General features: G+C 38.4%; 1 protein-coding gene across 42 annotated transcripts in view; it reads left to right on the top strand.

Moving 5' to 3' along the window:
* Positions 1 to 23,013, top strand: part of TACC2 (transforming acidic coiled-coil containing protein 2) — a 218,333-nt gene that overhangs the window by 182,115 nt on the left and 13,205 nt on the right. For 20 of the 42 annotated variants that reach the window (XM_065552306.1, XM_065552304.1, XM_065552290.1 and 17 more), the window contains 7 exons: positions 4,256 to 4,317; positions 5,233 to 5,348; positions 6,756 to 6,927; positions 8,386 to 8,526; positions 9,515 to 9,604; positions 20,566 to 20,709; positions 21,730 to 21,806. In XM_065552306.1, coding sequence (XP_065408378.1) covers positions 4,256 to 4,317; positions 5,233 to 5,348; positions 6,756 to 6,927; positions 8,386 to 8,526; positions 9,515 to 9,604; positions 20,566 to 20,709; positions 21,730 to 21,806 — 802 coding nt within the window. The remainder of the gene's footprint in view (positions 1 to 4,255; positions 4,318 to 5,232; positions 5,349 to 6,755; positions 6,928 to 8,385; positions 8,527 to 9,514; positions 9,605 to 20,565; positions 20,710 to 21,729; positions 21,807 to 23,013) is intronic. The other 22 variants (XM_065552312.1, XM_065552303.1, XM_065552300.1 and 19 more) reach the window with 5 other exon arrangements.

The following is a 23,013-nucleotide window of genomic DNA, read 5'->3' as shown; positions in this document are numbered from 1 at the left end:
TTTTTCTTTTTCAGTACACTTAATTGTAAGTATAATCTACTGTTCAGAGCATGTGACATGTTCCCTGCTGTGCCTAAATCAGAGGGGACGGTGGCCTGTTGTTCCTCCCAGCTAATGGATTTAGGAGCCAATCCAAAGGCTACTGAAATCAGTGGAAGGCTTTCCTTTGGTTTTGCTGGGCCTCTAGTACTTTAACTCAGGTGATGGAGATTTGTGCTTCAGTACTGAAGGTCCCAGCTTCGGATCTGGTCATCAGTCTGTTGACTACATAGCACCTCTCCTAACTCTTAGGCTCCAGCTTTCTTCAAGCATAAGAAATATATAAAACCCCACAATATCAAGTGATGTATGACCGTTATCTTTCACAGGCACAGTATGCATCCCCATTTCCATGTCCTGAAGGATGTCTGTCTTTTTTTATGAGGCAAATCATTGCAAGATTGTTAGGTTATTTTATATTATTATTATTTATTATTATTTATGAACTGTGAAAGTATCAGAACCTAGCCCACTTAAGTATTTCTCACTTGCATGTGTAGTCATGCCTTCCTTCAGACTACATGAAGGAGTAAGTCTTTGCAGGTTTTACCCTAAGGGTACATCTGATAAATGAATGTATAAATAAATACTAACCAATTTCCAACTTCAAGTTTATGGTTGGGGGACTTACTACTTCAAAATCTTACAATCCTTTTTGATCTTGTTGGCTCTATTTCCGTTATCATTACCTGATCTTTTCTGCCCACATGCCCAATATACTGTTAAAATATCATTGAACAATTTAAGGCAAAATCTGTGGAGTTTTGCATGATTATGGACTGCAGGATTTAGGCTCTTAGGCCCAATCCTGCAAACAGTTTATCTATGAGTTTAACCTGATGCATGTGAGTAATTCTGCTCACTTTAATGGGACTGCTCATGTGAACACTCGGCTTTCATGGGATCTGTTGGATATCCTGTTCAGATGGTTCAATCTGAATAATCCATTCATATTTGTTGTTAAATTATAACTAAATGCATCTATTTATGACTGCATTGTGTGATGTTAATGTTTCCTCCTTAAAGAAAAAATGATTTTTTGAACAAACAACATAATGTATGGATGCACTAAAACCATCATTTCAGCTCTCAGACTGGTAAAAGAAAGTGAACAGAATTTCTAATTAAATGCTTTGGAAGTATGCTGGGTCACATGTCCAGACTTTCAGATTACATGTTAATTATAATCAACAATGCTTCCTCTTTTGAGATCATTTAAAATAATCATGATTTCCATGGACTGTTCTGTTCATGCTGCTTTGAGAAATCTAAGTAATTCAAGAGATGTTTCTTAATACAGCAGTTTATACCACTCTTGATACTGTTGTGACTGTCTTCCTGTAACCAAGAGCTACCTTTAAACATATGGAGATATATCTATACCTATCTATCTCATAGAGCTGGAAGGGACCCTGAAAGGTCATTGAGTCCAGCCCCCTGCCTTCCCTAGGCAGGACCAAGTACTGATTTTTGCCCCAGATTAGGGTGACCAGATGTCCCAATTTTATAGGGACAGTCCCAATTTTGGGGTCTTTTTCTTATATAGGCTCCTATTACCCCCCACTCCCATCCAAATTTTTCACACTTGCTGTCTGGTCACCCTACCTCAGATCCTTAAGTGGCCCCCTCAAGGATTGAACTCACAACCCGGGGTTTAGCACTGAGCTATCATGGATGGATGGATCTTTGCAGTCAAACAATACATAGTACTCAAACTCATTCATATCACTTTGGCACTTTGTTAATACACTGGAGTTGCCCTCCATTTTGCCATCCACAATAATTGTGTGTTTGAAACCACTGAGAGCAGTGAGACAAAAGAATAATCTTTAATGAGCCACGTTATATGTTTTGTTTCTAGTTGATGTACCTCAATCCACAAACTGTCTTTTGTGTCAAATAGGGTTAAATATCAATCTAAAAATCAAACCGTATGGATTACAGCTGCAAGAGTGAGGATTAAACAGTTGTAGAGTTGTTATTATCAGTGCCAGCAGAGGACACTGACAGTATGTCTCCTGGCTGTAAAGAGCATTTGTATATATTGTAACAGATTGTTTCCCAGTGTTTAAGAACCAGTTTGTAAGACTTCACTGTAATATACAAAGTTATAACAAATGGAGAAAGGCATTTCAAAGCATTTGATGTTGTTTTGCCTTGCAGTTAATAGTTCCTCCTTAACTTCTTCCTCGGGTTCTATTTTTTTTCAATTTACTCTTAATGTCATTATTTGTGTGTTGTTTGTTTTTTTGCTCTAGCTAGAAAGAAGCATGTAGTTCATATGGTAGGCTTTTCCTCCCGTTTGAATTCCTGTTGCCATTAAAAATAGACCATGGGATGCCAAGCGTCTGAATTTACTAAACCTGCTAGAGCAGGATTCCCTTCAGCAAAAAAAATAATGGATACAATATCCTAAACTTCACCTATTGCTATTTTGCAGCTATTTTTCTTAAATGGATGGCCTGTAAAATGCATGGATTTTCAAAAACATGCTATTTACACCCAGAGAGACTTTTAACTAGACGAGAAGTTCACAATATTCGTGGGCATTTTTTAGCATCTGAATTTCTGCACAAATACCCTCTAATATTGTTTTCATAGTGAGAGTGTCACTTTTCAAAACAATTAAGACATTTACACTAGTCTTGGGGGGAAAACAGCCTAATTTATTTTAAAAATACTTACCTGACATAGGCTCTTATTCAGGATGTCATCCCAGTTCAGGAAGTGTATTTAAGCACATGCTTAAATCCAAGACACTTGTTGTTTACTATACAGAAATGGAATTAAGCATTTGATTCCGTGATTTCCTGAATTAGGAAGAAAACCAACTTATTGTGTGGAACATAACAAAATACAGAACTGAATAAAAATAAACAATTTTGAGACAAGAATATTATTTAACAGAAATCCTTAATTTGTATCTTCAGGAAACAAACTCACCATTGTGTTAGAATGTTTCTCTGAACATCAATGGTGACTGGATTCAGATGCAAAATCTGAGATACATCTGTTGTACCTATCCCTTTGTCCTATTGCCTTTAATGAGACTACTCATGTAAGGACTCTATTTATTTGCATGATCAGTCCCTATACCCTGTATTTGTTGCATTTATCTTCTGTTCTGTCAGCAGTTTCTTTGTCTGTGTATGTGTCTATATCAGCTCACTGTCCAATGACCAGGATTTGCAAGAAGTGCTTGTTAATTCTCATTGAATAATTAAGGGATTTGAAATAGTAGTGCAACAAAAGGTTTTTTAGAGGTTAGGGCCGGGCTTCTCTGTAAATACTCATGCCTTGAACTGTCCCTTGTAACTAAAATTTGAAAATAAGTGTATCTATGCTACTGTGCTATCTGTCACCAAATGAGCATATGGATAGCTTATCCATTTTTTAATCTCAAGTAATAAGATCATAATAGCTCCTGATTAAAATCGGCATGGTTTTACTATGAGTGGAATCATTTGATTACTTGTCATCTTCCAAATCTTCCTTCTTTCAAAGGAAGAAATAGCTATCAAGACTACATCAAAATATTTTCAAAGATTTGTAATGTGACACGGCACTTCAGGTACCATGTACTGGCATGTTTCACAGGGTTCTGCAATTGTAGGCCTTGGCTACACTTACCCGCTAGTTCGGCGGCTGGCAATCGAACTTCTGGGTTCGACTTATCGCGTCTAGTCTGGACGCGATAAGTCGAACCCGGAAGTGCTCGCCGTCGACTACGGTACTCCAGCTCGGCGAGAGGAGTACCGCGGAGTCGACGGGGGAGCCTGCCTGCCGAGTGTGGACCAAGGTAAGTTCGAACTAAGGTACTTCGACTTCAGCTACGTTATTCACGTAGCTGAAGTTGCGTACCTTAGTTCGAATTAGGGGGGTAGTGTAGACCAAGCCTTAGTAAAGCCACTGAGGTCTGTAATGGAATCCTGAACAAGGATTAACCTGGAGTTTTACAGGAAAATTGATTCAAAAGAACTTGCACCAAATTCTGCCTTTGGATATGCCATGGGGCTTCAGTTGATTGACAGCTCAAAATCAAGGCACAGTTGTCTCTGTGTATTTTGTTTGTAGGGCCTATTAGAAAAAGCATCAATAGTAAAGCTGCAGACCCTGAGTGACAATTAGCAACGAGTTGCCAAGATTTTATTCACACATGCAAAAATTATATTTCCCCCCCCATGCATGGGAACATTTCTCTCTGTTTCTGTTACAGACCTGGAATATGGCAACTCATATGAAATAGAATACATGGAGAAAATAGGCTCCTCCTTGCCGGTAAGTTTTCACTCTCAAATTTTCATTTACGTTTATTTACACGCGATAGTCATTATGTATTGCTATGATAATACTGTATGGATAGTTCCCTGCTACACAGTGAATTAGCTGTACATCTGCAGTAGATTGTAAACACGGTTCTTTCTAGTCAGCGTAGTCAGGTAAATTGCACATGCTTTATTGTTCCTATCCTTATAGAAGTTATTTAATCTTTTTAATGTTGAGGTTTAGTTTCACTTCTTGGAGATGTAAAGGTATTCAATACTTTAAGCCATAGCAGGTGCAGAGCACTCTCCGTTGGGTTACCAAACAGTGTATGGAAATCTTTCTCTCCAAAACCATGGCTAAAACTTTTATGAAAAGAAATGATGAGCACTCTCTTCAAAATAAAGACTTACTCTAAAATATGGGACTAAAGTTATAACATCAACATTTTTTGGCTAACTTGTATTCACTTGATTAATTACATAGTATTAATAAGCTTCAGATGTCTGAATTTCCCACAGTGCTCATAAGAATGAAACAGTCTGTTAATGTGGAGACTCTTGAGTGTTCAATCTGATGAGATAAAGAAGGTTCCAATTAAATTTTTGATAACACTTTGTCAGCGAATGCCATATAATCCATTCAAAAAGAACAGGTGCAGAACTTAGATAGTACCTGAATTCTAATTAATCCCAAATGACAGTGGAGGAACTAATACAAATTGTGAACTGCACAGTCTGTGCTGTGGTCAGTGGCTTTTATTACATCCACTATGTCTTAGCACCATAGGGAGTGCTATGCTGCAGAACATAGGTTATCAGCTCTAAAAGAGAAATGGAATTTCTCAGTCACTGACTCACTTGAGGCAATGAATTAACCTTAACGGAGAATGGAAAGTTGGTTGATAATTATTTCCTTTTCTTTTGACAGCAGGATGGCAGCATCCCGAAGAAACAATCTTTGTACCTTGTATTTGATGCACAGCAGGAAAGTCCAGTCAAATCTCCTCCAGTCAGACTATCTGATTCTACAACTCCATGTTCAGGGTACATCACTGCAAAAAAAAACAACCCCCCACCCACCACCACCCCACCAAACAACAAACAAAAACCGTTTAATAATAAAAGGACTGTTAGGAAAAGGATAATAGTAAAATTATTTCCAGTCAGACAGTGCTTTTGTTGTGTGCTTTAGTTTTTCTCTGTTTTCTTTTAAAACACAGATCTATATCTATTAAATTTATAGAGTCCCACCTAAATTTCCCCTAAGCTCCGTGGCCACGCAGCAGGCTATAAAGTTCTGTGCAGGCGCGCAGCCACAGGGGCCTGGAGAGGAGAGAGGTAGGGAGTGGGTGGGAAGGGGAGCAAGTTGGGGTGTGCAGGGCTGCCACGGGCCTCTCCCCCGGCCCCGGAGCTTCTGCTAGTGGGGAGAGGCACCTCTCCCCAGGCCCCAGAGCTGCTGCCAGCGGGAAGAAGCGCCTCTGCCTCGGAACTGCTGCTGGCGGGTAGTAGGGCCTCTGCCCTGGAGCTGCTGCCGGCGGAGAGAGGGCTGAGGGGAGTCCTCCGCCCCAGCCCTTGGGCAGCCTGCACCCCAAACTCCTGATCCCCGGCCCCACCCCAGAGCCCGCACCCCCAGTTGGAGCCCTCACTACCCCCACACCCTAACCCCCTGCTCCATCCCTGAGCCCCCTCCAACACTCCAAACCCCTCGGCCCCACCCCTGCCACACATCACCTCCATATTGGTGCACATAACAAAATTCATTCCACACATGGATATAAAAAATTTGAGGGAACATTGAGTCCAACTGTCCCTTCTTACACCAGTCAGTGGAGTAATGGAGTGGAGAATCAGGATTTATATTTCTGTTGCATAGTCTTGATGATTACTTTAAAGTCTGCAGTAAAGACTATGCTGTGTCTTCAGTGTAGATTATGGTTCACTACTTACAGTTTTTTCTTCAATATTAAGGGCAGTTTCATTTCAGTATATACAGTATGTCCCTATTATTGTAACTCTTCATTTGGCATTCCTAAACTTGTTTTTTTGAACAATTAATCCATTTTTAAATGATATATCTTAAGGGTTTTTGTTTATTTTTAGAAATGGCATTGTCCAGGGGGGTTACACTACTGCTACGGAACAAAAATTGTCATTTGATAGAGATTTATGTAGAAGTGAGAAATAAGGGCAAAGTGATGTGTAGGCTGTACATTTTCTCACTGATCTAATCCAGTAGTACAGGGTTTATCCAGGGTACTACTTTGAAAACATTTCTCAAAATCTTGCAAGATATATTGCTATAATTCAACCTTATGTCAATTATCCTAATTTATCAAGCTCTTGTGAAGATGAGAATGTGACAGTTTAACTGAAGAGGATTTGCTGTGTTTTTAGTGGAGACTGGGCTCCTAGCCTAATCTGAAAACATATACACTATCTATCTGATCCCAGGTCAAGTTTCGAGGAAAGTGAAGCCCAGCTATCATCTGGAATGAAAATACAACACCCAGGTTCCCGGGTTTTAACCGCCAGCCAAGATCTGCACTTACAGTCGACTGACAAATCAAAACAGAAAGAACTGGAGCCCATGAGTTTAGGAACAGCTTCAGACACCATTGAAATAGTAAGTAATGTATAAGACACGTAGATATATAGGCTGTGCCAGTGTTTTCTCTGGGATTTTGTATGGAAATATGCAGAATTGCTTTGTGAATGTAGCATATCTGTTATTAAGAGTTTTAGCATTAATAGATGATGAACAGATATTTCTAATTTTCTGATAAATTGCCAACTGTTTTGATGTTATGCAGTACTGGAAGACTTTGTTAGAAATCTGCACTTTTGAACTCAATCCAGTTCCCAGTGGACTCAGTGTAAAGACTTTGAGTCTTACTTCCAAGGCCGTAGCTGCTTCTAGACTTTAGAGCACTGGTTCTCAAAATTTTGAATATTGTGGATAGATTCTCTGAAGGACCCCCAGCTTTCCCAAGCAAACCCCAATTTAACAACCGGCCTCGCAGCACTTGGTCACATAAGGAAGAATGACAGCATTAAGGAGACAGAGTTAAAATACACTTAGTTTATAAATGCAGCAGGCATGGCTGCTTAGTTACATCTCTGTACATTGTGTATCTGTGTTTTTGAGATCCTGTCCTTGAGCAGAGGATTTCACATTTATTAGCCTGAAGACTCTGCTCATTGAGTGGAGCTTCCATTGCTCTAATCTCAACAGGTGAACACTGTGATTCTGACCTCCTGTGTGTTTGAGACCTCTCTAACCTTGATAGCACCTGCAAATTTGAGTTAACCCCAAAGGAACAAAAAGACACATTGTAGTGAGTGCAAAAAGTTGTTTGGGGATCGTTTTAGTTGAATTGGTCAAAGAAACCTCTGAAACTCCTATGAGAATCCTGGACTGAGCTACAATTTACAGGAAGTTTCATTGCTTTAAGACAGGAGTAGGCAACCTATGGCACACGTGCCGAAGGCGGCACGCGAGCTGATTTTCAGTGGCACTCACACTGCCCAGGTCCTGGCCACCGGTCCGGGGGGGCTCTGCATTTTAATTTAATTTTAAATGAAGCTTCTTAAACATTTTAAAAACCTTATTTACTTTACATACAACAATAGTTTAGCTATATATTATAGACTTATAGAAAGAGACCTTCTAAAAACATTAAAATGTATTACTGGCACGCGAAACCTTAAATTAGAGTGAATAAATGAAGACTCGTCACACCACTTTTGAAAGGTTGCCGACCCCTGTTTTAAGACAAACACAACATGGCAACTGGCTTACAGAAGACTGACTGACAGTTGTCAGAGAAGTACCTAAAAGTGGTCCATGGACTACAGTTTGAGAACCATTGCTTTAGAGACTTTAACCATCATTTATTTCACTCTCAAATTTTTAATTTATAACCAACTTTCATTATATTTATTTCTGATTGGCTATGCATGTGTGCCAGAAAGAAAATGTTACTGAAGGCAGCAAACAAACGTTTGAAGCAAATATACGGTTTTCAGCCTGAGCCACTTTGGCAGCCTCTGTTATTTGTTCTATATCCTCCTTACCCTTCAGACAACTCCTGAGGACTCCTTTGTCTCTGCTGATGCTCTTCTCAATAGGATATCGCATCAAACATCAATATGTGATCAGCTTGAATATCTAGAACCTGACTTAGCAGAAAAGAACCCCCCCGTATTTGCTCAGAAACTTCAGGTTTGTAGCAGAAATGTAAATACCAGTGTTCCTTTCTTAAGTTTGTCTAAACACCAGTAGAGAACACATTTCACTATCTTAAAAAAAAAAAAAAGTTAAAGAAAAATTCAGCCCTCTTCAAAGTTCCTTTTGCCTTTCAGAAACTTTTAAGAGATAGTGAGATTTGGATTTAACTCTCAGAACAAATAAGTTAGTGTCTTTAACTCTTGTGTTCTAACACTGCTGAACAGTCTCAATTAGATAATCTCACTAACTTTGTTGTAGTACAACATATTATAAAATAAAACTCTTATTCTGAGCCCTGTGTTCAATCTTAAATGTGGAGAATTAACTTGACTGAATACACTTTACTTTGGTGAGCTAGTAAACACAGAGACAGTTTTAGAGATGTAGGGCCTAATTCTGCTCTCAGGTACACCAGGCTAAATTCAGAGTAACCCCAGTAATGTCAGCGGAGTTACATTGGTGCTAAAACCAGGTAAAATGAGAGTCAGATGTTGTTGTTGTGATTGTGTTTAACCTGTAATTGACTTGGCTTCCTCTAACAAAAGGAAAACTCTCTGGAAAGTAGGTTTACATGTATGATGGCAGATTTACATTTCAACACTGCTGAGTAATGTTGAATAAAAAATGTCAGCAATCATAAATACAGTGAATAAATGAAAGGGAAAATCAATTAACATGACAAAGAAATAATTTTGTCTTATTGGGCAACATAATTGGAAAACATTTATCCCACCCAAAAAGTTGTTAACACTTAGTCCCTAGTGAAAGAGTTTCTATATATAGCTATCTCAAAACTACCTAAAAACTTGTTTTTGTGTTCTGCTGATGTTTTAATCATGAAAGGAACACTGAATGTGTGTTATCCAAAAATTGTTATCATGATACATTAAAATACAGCATTCGTTCTCTGTGTGTGTAAAACATTTACATCATTTTCTTAATTCATTTTTTTTTCTGTGGATTGCTTAAAACCATCTGACAGGAGGAGTTAGAGTTTGCTGCAATGAGGATAGAAGCATTGACGCTAGCCAGACAGATTACCCTGTCTTCTTTCTGCTCCTTAGATACCGAGGTATCTGTTTTATGCCTGCAATATGTGTGTGTGTGCACAGATTAAGAACCAGAGTGCTGCTTTTTCTTTAACAACAAGGTAACTAAGTCTCTCTGAGTGACGTTTGAAGCTGTGTGCACCTCAGTACATATGACACCAAAGAGCATGCTGATAGCCTTACTCTACACAAAAATGCTGTCAACTGCTCCACTCGCAGAACAATTCTACTTCCAAAGTTAACTGAAGATCTGGAGGCAAAAGGTAGTCATATAAAACAGGGGACAGCCAAATTCTGCCTTTTAGATGACCATGTGTTTTTTTATTTGAGATCAGGATTTGGTCTAAAGTGTTTGTTGGCAAAAAAATAAGAAAGCTTTTGAATAGAGTATTACAAATTCTGTCTAGTGGTGCATTTTGCCTTCTACAGGTCATTTAAGCTTGAGATCTAATGACCCTAAAACTTGAAAAGTTCAATCTACCCACACTTCAGATTTCTGAAGAACGGGATTCAAATGATTCTGAATGACCTTAAAGGCTCTTAAGGGAAAGAACCTCCCCTGCATAAATTCTCTTTATTCATTAAGATCTAAAAAATTTCTGTATTGATACTTCTACAGCATGCTGGCTAGTGCCATGTCAGTGTGATGCATCATCAGAGTGACACTGCTCCAGTGATGCATGTGGTCTCCCCTGTGTTTGAAACTAGACTGAAATGTTATCTCTGATGTAGTATCTTTGATGTTTAGTACAAAACGTTGCACCAGTCTAGGAAAACCCTTATGGTGCTTTTAATAAAAAGCTCACCACAGCCCCACGAGTTTTACCTTGGTGGTATACTTCGAAAATGGTATCAAGTGAATGGAATGCTGACAGGACAACAGTGTCCTGCTGACCTGAGACATTTATTTCCATATCAGGCGAATGTTATTCTGCCTTGTCATTCTCCAGTGACCTTTATTTTCTTCCACTAAATGATTAATGGCATTTTCCCGGTGGGAGTAAAGTACTTGTGATTGGTCTTACTGATCTGAAATTCTTAAAAATGTGTTGTTGTTTTTATATATACATCTATAACTAAAGCATAGTGATGTCTTTAGCTGAATGATACCGATGTCATGGTAGGTTGGGAAGGACTTTTGTCCTTGGTTAACTTTAGTCTTTAAGTGGATGTTGCTAATATCAAATTAGCCCATGATGATAACCCTTGTGACTAACACTGAGTGTCTTATAGTGACCGATGGACTCAATATAGATTAGGTATAATAGGATACACCAGATGACTGCAGTGACTTAAATCCAGAGGCTACGGAGGATAGACAGGATAGTGGCTGGCAGGAACACTTTCTGAAAGGCACTGATTATTTTCTTAATGTGGTATCAATATATTTATAACTGTTGTGCATATAGATGTAAAACCTTGCAACACCTTTTTAATAAAAACAAAACTACCTTTCACAATGGTTAAGTTACATCTAAATCAGAAACTCAAGCATTAAGTACTAATCTAAAAATGATAACACTTGAATCATAATATTACTGGGCAGTAGGAATTAGTCATTTTCATTCAGATGAAGAGGGGCTTTTGTGAGAGTAGACATTGGGTCCGGTCCTGACCTCCTGAAATCAGTGTGAGTTTTGTTAGAGACTTCAGCAGGATAGGGCCCTTTTTCTTCAGTCTCCAAAGATGGAAACAATGCAGACGAAGTCTTCTCAGATACAACTGAAAAATGAGAGTGAAAACAGTCAAAGAAAAAGAACTTTTACTAGGAAACGTGGCTTCAGCGTGCCCATGCTAAGATGGCTGAACACGGATTGGCTGAACAGTCTAGGACTGTTGAACAGACTTGTGTGTCCAACTCCCATTTTTTGTGTAGGCAGGACAGGTCTCTGGAAGAGTCTGTGTCAGCCGCTCAAGAATTGCTGAGGTAACATATAAAGCTATGAAGTTGAAATAAGCACTTCTCCTGTGTAAATTAGAGAAACCAACGGAAAAAGGGTGTTGGCAGAAAGAGAACCAATATCCATAATTGTTTTGAGAGGACAGAGGTAGCAAAACTTTTAAGGGGTAAGTTTTCAGACAAGAACTTTCCTTTTTCTGACACAGTCGTGCTTGCAAAATTTGGGCCCACATTTTTGGGCCCACAGTTAAACCTGAGTGGAAGCATAAATCACGTAGTTAAAAGGTGTGATTATTCCACTTTTTGCCCAAAGTACATTTGTGAGTGCAAAAATATTGCTGCAAAAGGAAAGCCAGACCTCAGTTCAGCTAAATGGATACTTCTATGTCAAGATTATAATAATTTCTTCCATTTCATTTCAGTGCCCATGCATATCTTTGTTTACTTTGAATTCTTTTGTGAGCTGGGATTAGTGTAGTTGGTAAATCAACGTGTATCAGGTCACATTCCTAATTAAATATTTGAATTCTAGAAGAGTTGCTCAACAAAGGAAATGTATTTGCTTCCCAGTTACTTACACTAAGATTTCAGTGACCCACATGTAACATTAATTCCCCTGCAGAATCTAATCCTTCTGTGTAAGGGTCAGTGATTTATAAATCCCTGTGCTTGTAATTACCCTAATTAACTTTTTACCTTATTAGTGGTGCTGGTACTGTTGTTAGGTGCTGAATTCATAGTACTGACAGTATTATTTTATGTGAATACTGTAGTTTTATTGGTCAAATTGTCATTTTCTCAGCTGTTAAAAAGGAAAATTTAAATCCAAAAAGGTATCTGTTACTCTATTTTGCAACATTTTAGGTGCTGTATGAAATTGGTTTGCAAGATAATATTCCAGGGACTAGTAACAGTCACTCCTAAATAGGTTTAATAGGATAATTCCGGTAGGCAGGACAATTTTAGGGTCCAGTGGAACTATGGGTAGGAGTAGAAGTTTACAAGATTAGGGCCCTAAATACATGGGCATATGAGCCCACTAATGGAAAGGCCACCTGATCTAGATGGCTAACTCCCAAGAGTTTTTACAGTAGTTAAAAGTTTCCGAACTTCAGATTGGATTATGTGTTCATTGGCTTTTCACCTTTTTACACATTTACTCAAATCCATTGGAAAATATTGGCAAAAGCATAATTTGATAAATATATCAATGACGCATCTAACAGAGTGTAAGAAACAGCAGTGACCATCTGCAGTGTTACAGATGAAGCATTTTTAAATATCTCCTCCTCTTCCCCCTTTCTCAGACATTTTTCATTATCTTGGCAGTTTTTTTATCCCCCACCCCATCTGTATCAAAAGTAGGTGCGTGTGCCTGCTACCACAGCTAAGGCTTTCTAACCATTACCTCAGGAAAACATAACAATAAAGTTCTGGGGGCTTTAGTCAAGGCTGGTTATCAATGTCCTCACAAACCTGCTGTCCCCATCCACTGGTTTGGTCTGAGAGAGACAAAGTCTGCATCTGAAGATTGATACTCTCTTTCCCAGTCTTTTTTTTTTCTTTCTCTCGCTTAACAGAAAATTCATCCATTCACTGATGCAATTCCAATGTTTAGGCTTCCTTTTTAATGGGAGTTTTCAACAGTTGTGTTCCTTTACAGACAACGCAGCCATGGCTGACCCATATATTTATCATGATCAATTAGTCCGAACTCCTGGTTTTCAGTTCAGAGGGGCATATGACACCCACTGGTAGAAGAACTCCACACCATTGCACAAGTACTTGAGCTATTGAATCGTTGAGTACTGTACTCAGTATAGTGTACTGTATTTGAAGAGTCATGTATCTCTGTCATCCTATGTCTGAGGCTCAGAGAGCTGAAAAATAAATGGCATAGAAGTTTTCTCCCTGCTCCTCCCAAATTGCCATCTCTTTGCCTGGGCTCATTTTCCTTGGGTAGTAGCCCCATAATTCCAGCTGTGCTGAAGTCCCAGTGGATTGGCCAACCACTCTTTGCCACAACTTCCACAAAGCATTCTGCTAGGGGCAGGGGAAGGGGAGGCATAGAGAGAGTCTCCTCACCCTCCTCCTTTGCTCATCATGTATTTTTGCTTTGGAGAGAATGGAAACAAGTGAACTCCTGGTCTACTTGAGCACTTATCCCCAGTGTTCAGAAGGGAAAGGAAAAGAATCTTGACATAGTCACATAGATCCTCTTGTAACCTATGTACATTTTTTAAGACTAAAGAAGTGTGAAGAGCTCATAGGAGTTAGAGATGAAAAGGGGCCTGGACCATTAAAGCTGTCCTTTGCACTCCAGATACAGGGTGTACTGGAGACCAACTGCTACCCTGTATACATTCAAGTCCAAAGTTGTCTTTAATTTCTCTCTTGTGTTTGTGTTTGATGAGGAGATAAAACAAATCTTTTTTCACCCAATAATATTGAACTTAGCCATAAATGATAGATTTTATCATAACTATTGAATGACTGGGGTCACTGAAGAATTTTTATTTTTTTTGCATGTGTGTGTGTGTGTGTGTGTGTGTGTGTGTGTGTGTGTGTGTGTGTGTGTGTGTGTGTAAAATATATATCTATAATATGAAACCAGAACTTCTGAAATGTACTTTACTTAAGTAACTATTTTATATAGAGAGGTATCATTATTTATTTCAGAATATGCGCTACAGTATAGTGCTTAGAACAGGAGTGGGCAAACTATGGCCTACGGGCTGGATCCGGCCCGTGAGCCATTTTAAGCCGGCCTCTGCGCCGCACCAAGCGGTTCTGCCCCACTCCGGCTAGGGCGCTGGATCGGGGCCGCACCACATGGCTTGGCTCCACTCCGGCCAGGGCGCTGGGTCGGGGCTGCATCACGCGGCTCGGCCCCGCTCTGGGGGGCGCTGGGTCGGCGGCCACACCACTGAGCTTCTCCACACGCCCCAACCCCCTGCCCCAGCCCTGACCCCCCTCCTGCCCTCCAAACCCCTCGGTCCCAGCCCAGAGCACCCTCCTACACCCCAAACTCCTCATCCCCAGCCCCACCCAAGAGCCCACACACACCCCATCCACCCCAACTCCAATTTTGTGAGCATTGAAGGCCCTCCATACAATTTCTATTCCCCGATGTGGTCCTCGGTCCAAAAAGTTTGCCCACCCCTGGCTTAGAACCTATGCTGGTGTTATTGTTAAGACCAGTGAATCAACTGGATTTGATTTAGCATTTGATAATTATATTGGAATTGGCCATGTGCCTCTTCTCATTTTCTGTTATTTTGCATGCTTGCAATCCCAGTGCAGGAAAGATGGCCGGAGGAAAAGGAATGTGTTTGGTTCCCAAATATCAAAAGTAAGAGTTCAATGACCCCCTTAAGCTTTAAAAAAAGGAGCGAGGGCAGACATGCCCGTCAATACGATACTCCTACTGGCTGATCTTCGTGTGTGAAATGTGATAGTTTGTAAATCCCTTAGCTAGTTGTCCTAATTAAACTCACTTTGCCTGGCTTTTTTGTGTTGATTCTTAGATGCTGAATCCACAATACTATAGTTTTACTGTACAAACTGTCACATATATACATATTTTAAAATAGCTTGTTCAGCACACAATGTGGCATGGGAACTCAGAAAGGCCTATAAAGGAACTACCTGGGATTTTGCACCCCTCTTTTCTTATAGGACAGTGATACGCAAGAAGAGGAATTGAGAACAAAGGAACAGAAGATACCTCTTTGTTCATCATAACCTTATAGAATAATTATTTGACAAGTCCTCCTTTACTATGTCTATACAAAAGCAGGCTCATATCTCAGTCACATCATAAAGCTTGTAGAGATTTTCTTTCCTCAGTATGTGGTGGTGATATTAACAGGATCGATTGCTGTGGACATTATGGAGAGAGGAACAGGCCCTAGAATTTGAACATTACATACTTTCCCTTACCATTTCAGCTGCAAGTGACATAATGCAACTTATTGCTTTGTGATTTCAAAGCTCTTTAGAACTACTGACACTATTCCAGTAACTGTGAACCAAGACTAATGTCAAAGGGACTAAATTATTACATATAGAGAGGATGTGTGAACTTTAAAGTTGGGTATTTCATAGACTACTTCACTCTATATTTCAGTGTGTACAGAAGTGAAACATAGGGTCAGAATTCCATCAGTACACATAAAGTAACTAGTCGATTTAGAAAAATATTTCCCTCCTTTTGAATAGAATGGAAGTCCCTTAGTAGAAAAACTATATATGAATCTGTGTGTGCATGTGAATATCTCATCAGTGTTACTAAAAGTGCAATGAGGGTACAATAGTCTTCCAAAAAAATAAAAATCATGGACCAGATTCTAACCCTGTGCTTTGGCTGCTTTGTATCACACCAGCAATGGAATCTGGTCCTAAAACCATTTTTACTGTCCTAAGGAAAGTGTGATCATCCAGTAATGAAGTATTAGCATAAATTCAAAGCTGAGCTTTAAAATACCATGCAGGGACACCCTGCCTATATATAAGAAATGTGTATAGATGTATTTACACTTAATTAAGTAAAATAATTTTACTAAAGCGCTCATCTGGAAGGAGGAGGAAAGAATACTGTGAAAACAGATTTATATCTACAATATTCGGAGTTAGTTCAGATGTAAAACATATATACTCCAGAATGCAACTTGGGGATTATGCACTGGACGCAGAGTTGATTATTATATATGGGGCGTGAGCAAGAGGGAGAGTGTGTCATGGGAGTGATCTGACATCTGAAATATCGTTCAGTAGGAAAGGCATGCAAATGTAGCACATAATGTGAAATGGAGATTTGTAAGATGGATCGGAGAAGAGAATAACAGATGGATCATCAGAAAGGAATAGTTATTAATGACTACATATTCTGTACCCAAATTCTCATGCGTTGTGGCATTTTTGTTTACATGGAAGGACTGGTTTTAAAAGTTTGACCAATAAAGATGAGTTGATGTCAAATGATGATGTATTGGAATTTGAAATACTGTGCATGTCAGATGAGGTTGATAATCTCTGTGGAGGGGAACTACTTGAGCTGAGTGAAGTGCTGCAAACTTTTTGTACTGCAGAAGCTCATTGATAATACAGTACTTCGTACAAATGTGGCATAAGAAATTTTTCTTCTTTATCTGGATTGCTGTGGTTTAAGAGAACCTTGAAAAACATTCAGTTTTCATCAATATGCTTGTTTCTAAGAGCAAATGAGCCATTTGAGCAATAAGTTACATCCCTTATCATTGCATTCTATGTAAGTGTGATATCACTATGGTGGTTTGGAATATGTTATTTTGCTGCAGTTCAAGTACAGTCCTGGTTCTTTAATTCCACCCGTTCTTCAGGGGACTTTCTGCCCTAAAGGGTGAATTCCACTGACTAAAATTGAGTTTCTGTGAAACAAGACAATCCCTTCATGGATTTTTTCAGATAGCCAAGACTGTAGCTGAGCATCTGGGGAAATTGTTGATCTGAAGTCTGAGTTTCTGCAATTTAATATTATTTTCTCTCTTTGACAAAGCTGTCAAGTGCATCAAGAACATATAAAGCAAAGGTGGACGTTACCATATGAAATACTGCTTTTCAACAAAGAAAAACAGTGTTCGATTGTTAGAAATGTTAATGCTGTAACTCCTTGTTCCTTTCTAATTGTAGCTTTTAGTTTTGTTAATGTGACTTGTTTCCCTTCCTCCCTGGCTCCTATGTGCTGGTCATAAACATTACTGACCAGTTGGCTGTAAATTCTCTCTACCTGAGAATGTTTCTATTGGCTTTCATTGTAATGTGTATGCTGTTAGTGTTGATGAACATAATACATGATATCACTATCATAGAATATCAGGGTTGGAAGAGACCTCAGGAGGTCATCTAGTCCAACCCCCTGTTCAAAAAGCAGGACCAATCCCAAGACAGATTTTTGCCCCAGATCCCTAAATGGCCCCCTCAAGGATTGAACTCACAACTTTGGACTTAGCAGGCCAATGCTCAAACCACTGAGCTATCCTTCCCCCTATGAATAGCAGAGCTGGGTAAAAGACTGTTCAGATGTTCATTCAGTTTCTTAAATAATTTTTTAGTGTATTTCTGTACCTTGTTGATTTTGCTTTCCATTAATCTTCTGGCAAACAAGTTAACTGCTGGAAATGTTTGCTGGGAGAATGAATCTGGACAAATATTATATAATCATGGAACACAAACTTAAAACTCAGAAAAGTGAATATTCAGAGCAGAAACATGATAGTAAGAGTACACTCATCCAGTCAGAACAGGGACATACCATATCACTTGTGTTAAATCTAGTCTAATGTAGTTTGAGTTTCAGTACTTGCAACAAATGAGGTACAGAGCTGATATTACTAGTGGACACAACACAGCAAATAATTTAGAATAATAAGAGAAAACTGCATTCTGCTTTGGGATCATTCAATATAAGAAAAAATTATTGATCTCTTTATTTGCTGTGAATTTTTCACCTGAACCTAATACATGGAAAACAACTGTAATAAGCACCATAGAAATGTCTGTAAATTTATATAAATAAAAGAAAATGATAAACTGTATGTTCTAATATTAAAAATGAAACAACCGTAATAGAGAGAGAGAGCTACTTAGAAACAGATTATACTTGAATTATTCAATATAAAATTTTAAGATGAGGAAACAGCTTCATAAATTTATGGATGAACTAACACGTGATGCCAAGTCAGCATAGGAGGGTGGGATTAGCACAGGGCTAGGAATTGGGAAATTCTGAGTTCTAATCCTGACTGTCCTGTAGACTCACTAGGTGTCTTTGGGCAAGTTATTTAATCTCTCCCTGTGTCCTGATTGGTAAATATCAGAATAATACTCACCTATTTGACAGGGATGTTTTGAGGATTAGATAATAGGCCAAATACTGCTAACTGTAGTGAGCTATTTAATTTATTGGATAAAGTAAGCAGGATCTGGCCTGATATTTGTACTTTGCTTTGAACATATAGGATCAAATACAACTTTGATATAAACAATGAAATACTAACAAACCCCAAAAGCACTATTAATACCTGAAACAAAGTCATAACAGTAAAGGCAAACCCTAAAGAAGCCAAATTCAAGGCACAGAATCCAAAGGCTGTCACATGCAGTGTTTTTGTAGGTACTTGCATCTATACTACTAATTGAATGTCAACATCTTCAGTCCTATCCATTAAACTTTGTTTGGTCTGCATGGCTACTTACTAGATAAAGCAAGTTGCTTCTATTGCCACCTTTAGTTTTTTACTTACTATGTTAGCTGTCCTGTGTGTAAAGAGTTAAGCTAAAGTTCCTTGAGACTTGACCTTTCTTTAACAGAAGTTTGTCCTGTTATTCCTAGTATTATATGTGACAACTCAAAAAAATTCTTATGAGCATCAGTTCTCTTTTTTTCTTATGGATTTTGTATATCTTACTGGAGTCCCCTTTACTGCAAAGTCCCATCCACTTGCTACAGGAGATGGGTGGGGGGAGGAGGGTTCTTGGTTTGTTTGTTTTTTTAGTAGTCCTTAAAGGTAATTTAAACCCAGCTACCCATTAAATTAGATTTGAACAAAGTTAAAACATTTTTCATATGCATATTTGAGACTTGTTAGAACTTGTAGGTCTTTAGTTTCCTGGACCTTTCTAAATAAGGGTTTTACCTTCTTAAACAAGGGTATTACATTTTAGTTAAAACAATGGACTGGGAATCAGGAGACTTGGGCTCAATTTGTAGCATTGCCATGGGCTTCCCATGTGACCTTGCACAAGTCCTGTAGGGCCTGATTTTCCATTACCCTGCACTTTATGTAGTCATGTACATTAGTATGTCTGAATGGTAGTTTATACTGACTTTGCACTAGTGTAAATGACTAGCTGAGATACCTAGTAATGGAGAACCTGGCCATAAATCTCCAGTGCCTCATTGCCCCATCTGTAAAGTGAAGGTGATAGTACTTCCTTCCCTTACTAAGGTATTGTGAGGCTACACTAATTAATGTTGGTGTGATGCTGAGATAGTACAGTAATGTGGGCCATGTGAGTGCTTGTGAACATTGAACCCCATTTCTGTAATCTTCTCTGAGTCCAAAAAAATGTGAAATACTGTCCAACATCGGATAAAAATGCGGTTATTTCTAACAATATATTACCTATATTGTACTGTGTCTTTCAACGTCCTCTTGTTCCACATATGAAACCGTTCTTGTGCAATTTTCACCATCCACATGTTTTTCTTAAAACAGTGATTATTTATTTTTTAGCACCCTCCTAATTCTCTTTTTTAATCTTTCTCATTTTTTTCTGTGGCTAGCCCTGAATGTCTTGTATCTTGCGTTGTTTAGGCTTGTTATATTATTTGCAAGATAATGCATATAAATTTTGCTTAGCTGGTTTTTAAATATTTTCCCCATTTCTCATTTAATTTGCACCTTTGGGCCAAACTGTGTTTGCCTTACTCACTCAAGTGGTCCTGTTGACTGGATCTGAATCATGCAAGTAGGATGAGTAAGACTGGCCCTTTAGAAATAAAACTGAACTTAATTTATTAATCTTCTCATATAGTACTCACACATTCTATACAGGTGGAGCAGTAGCACCCACCTATATTGAAGTACCCTAATACCATCTAAAGAATATGATTTACAGTAGATAGAGTACATTGGCTGGTCAGAACTAGTATGAGGTAAAATATCTGTTAGCTTACCTTTTTCTGACATTTTAAATATTGTTTTACTGAAACTGATTCCCCTTCAGTGATGACTGCTTCTAGTTTTTTCTTGTTTCTTCACTCAAATGTTCTTATTGTTGGATATTTCATTTTTTTCAGGTATAGAATAGTTTTGAGAGGGCCTAACTCATGGCTTCAAAATTTTAGATTTCCCAGCATTATCATTTATCTTTATTCTGTATAAGAACGAAGTGGTAAATATTAACAGATTGGCACTCTAATGTTTTCCATTCATTGTAAGGTCACATTTCCTCATTGTTTCACTTTTCCCATTAAAAAGCCAGCTGAACTATTAGTAAATCCATAATCAATGGTAAATTTCCTTTTTTTTTTTAATACAGAAAGAGCCTGCTATCCCAGCAGATGTTTCCATCTCTAAAAGTGCTCTGTACTCCCGAATCAGTACTTCTGAGGCAGAAAATACCACAGATCTGCTCTACCAGCAAGAAGATTTGGATTCTGCACTACAAATTGCCAGACATGAGGTAACCTTTTATAGTCTCTGGAAATAAGAAGTTTCTTCTGTTGGTAGTTTACTTCTTCCTAGTTTTCTTAAAAGCAATTCACCTGAACTAGACATAGTCTGTACTGAAAACTGTGGGCCTGGTTCTTATATACAGTAAGGCCCCTTTACACTGCTCTGGCAGTGTAAAAGGGACTTAAAATGGAAGTAGGTTTTATTTGCTTGGTGTAGATGAGAATCAGACCCAGTATATGGAAATGTGTATTATTTATTTTACATAACACTGTGCAGTTACCTGCAATCTATACAACTTGAGCAATGGAATATTGGCTTATCTTTTTAAAATAAATGTTATAAGGCTTCTACTTTTTATTATTTTATAGTGCCTCATGGTGCTTCACAGAAAATATGAAAGACTGGTCCCTGCCTGAAAAGATGATACAATCTAACGTTAGAAAAGCACAGACTGTGTGGATATAACATATACCAGGAGGGGGAGGGACAAGGAGGAATGTAGCTTATGAATATTATGATTCCATGGTTACTCAGTTCAGACATACATGCACGAGAGTAGAACGTTCCTTCAGGACAGATCCTGAGGCATTACTCAAGAATTTAAAGATTTGGTCCCTTGTGGAATCCGATATAAGGGCACTCCTTCTACAGAGGAATAGAATAGCTCTGTAAAAGTATCTACGTGTAATTAGGGAGGAGCATAAATTTAAACACAGGATTAAATTACCACCTCTCAAAAAAGTTTGGGGAAGTTTGAGTTGGGTTCCACATACACACGTCTAAATGCAGGCCTTATGTTTTGAAATGGAAAAATTCCTTGGGGGTGTATAGATTTGAATCCAAATCTAGATATGAAATCTGCAGCGCAGGCCTTTCTCTAGTATCAGCATTGAATATTAAATTTAAAAAGCAGTTGTATAACCCATTAAAATATAATTTAGTTCTAATATCTAGCTACCTAGCTGTCTTAATGAATTCCTTGGATTTACCTAATTTTCTTACAACCTGTTTCCCTTCCTCTGTATAGACTGTGGCCAAAGAAAGAGAAGTATCTGAGTGGAAAGACAAATATGAAGAAAGCCGAAGGGAAGTGATGGAGATGAGGTGAGGCAGTCATTGATAAGATTAATGTAATCTTTCTGCTTATGAATATCCACAAACAAACTGGGATTTGCATAAATGTACTAGTTATTAGAAATTTTTCAGTATTTTTTCTGGACTACACACTTTGGATTGATCTTAAATCATTTTCTGCTAGTTTTTGCTATTCACTACTGGTGAAATTTACCACTGTTCAGATAAACATAAGGCCAAATCAACACTTTAACTGCATAAAATCCTCAAAATAGTGAGAGTTAAGAGGAGTTGGTGCATTAGGCTGGTTCTCTGCCCAGGGGTAAACTTTCCCCTATTCAGGCTATGTTGTTTAGTTGTCATTAGTCAGATAGATAACATGGTATTGTTTCTGTTCTCTGGCTGAATGTATGCACCTGCACTTTTTGTAGGAATATTCACACCGGTAAATTTAATAACATTTGTGCCAGTAAAATTCAATTGCATGAATGTTTGCAGAAGGTGAACACAAAAAGAGCACGAACAGTACAGGCAAAGCAGATTCATTTACACATCCAAGTGACTATTGGCAAAGAAGTTTTTGGCAGTATTCACCCAACTCTTGAGGTAATTTTAAAGTTGTACATAGAAGGAAGATCAGCTTGATTTTGGTTTTTGGGTCTATTTCTACCATTCCAAAGGGTGATGGTGAACTGTAGCTTCTCTCTGAAAGACACTGTATTTTGATATATTGAGTGGTATTGCTCAAAGGATCAGTATTGTTTTTCCCCTTTGCTGAAATTTTGGTCTTGGTACCAGATGTGTACCAAATGATTGTTTTCCTTATTATTGATATCATTGCATAAATAGGTTGTACAAGACCAAGTGACACACAGGATGAGCTGGTCTGTCTCACCAAACTGGGCCTGAGAATATGATTAATAGGAAAAGAAACCTGATAACAGATATTATAGAGGGTCTTTAAGATTTTTAATTTTTTTCATGTATTTTTAAATTTTTATCTTGTAAATAAGAGCCCTATTTCAGGCCTATTTTTTTAGTCATTCCTCTAAGGAGCAAACTACCACAACCACATCTGAGGCTTTACAGGAGGGGGGAGGAGGTTCTTAAAAACTTTTCTTGCAAAGACATTGCTTAAACAAGCATTTTAAAGCAAAAATGTACGGGTCATTTCAAATGCTGATCTATATGTACAACTCCTGCTGCTATCAAGGAGGGTTGTATGCATGGATCAAGG

Source organism: Chrysemys picta, chromosome 7, assembly GCF_011386835.1.
Source record: "Chrysemys picta bellii isolate R12L10 chromosome 7, ASM1138683v2, whole genome shotgun sequence".
NCBI lineage: Eukaryota > Metazoa > Chordata > Testudines > Emydidae > Chrysemys > Chrysemys picta.
This window is presented reverse-complemented; position numbering and strand designations above follow the sequence as displayed.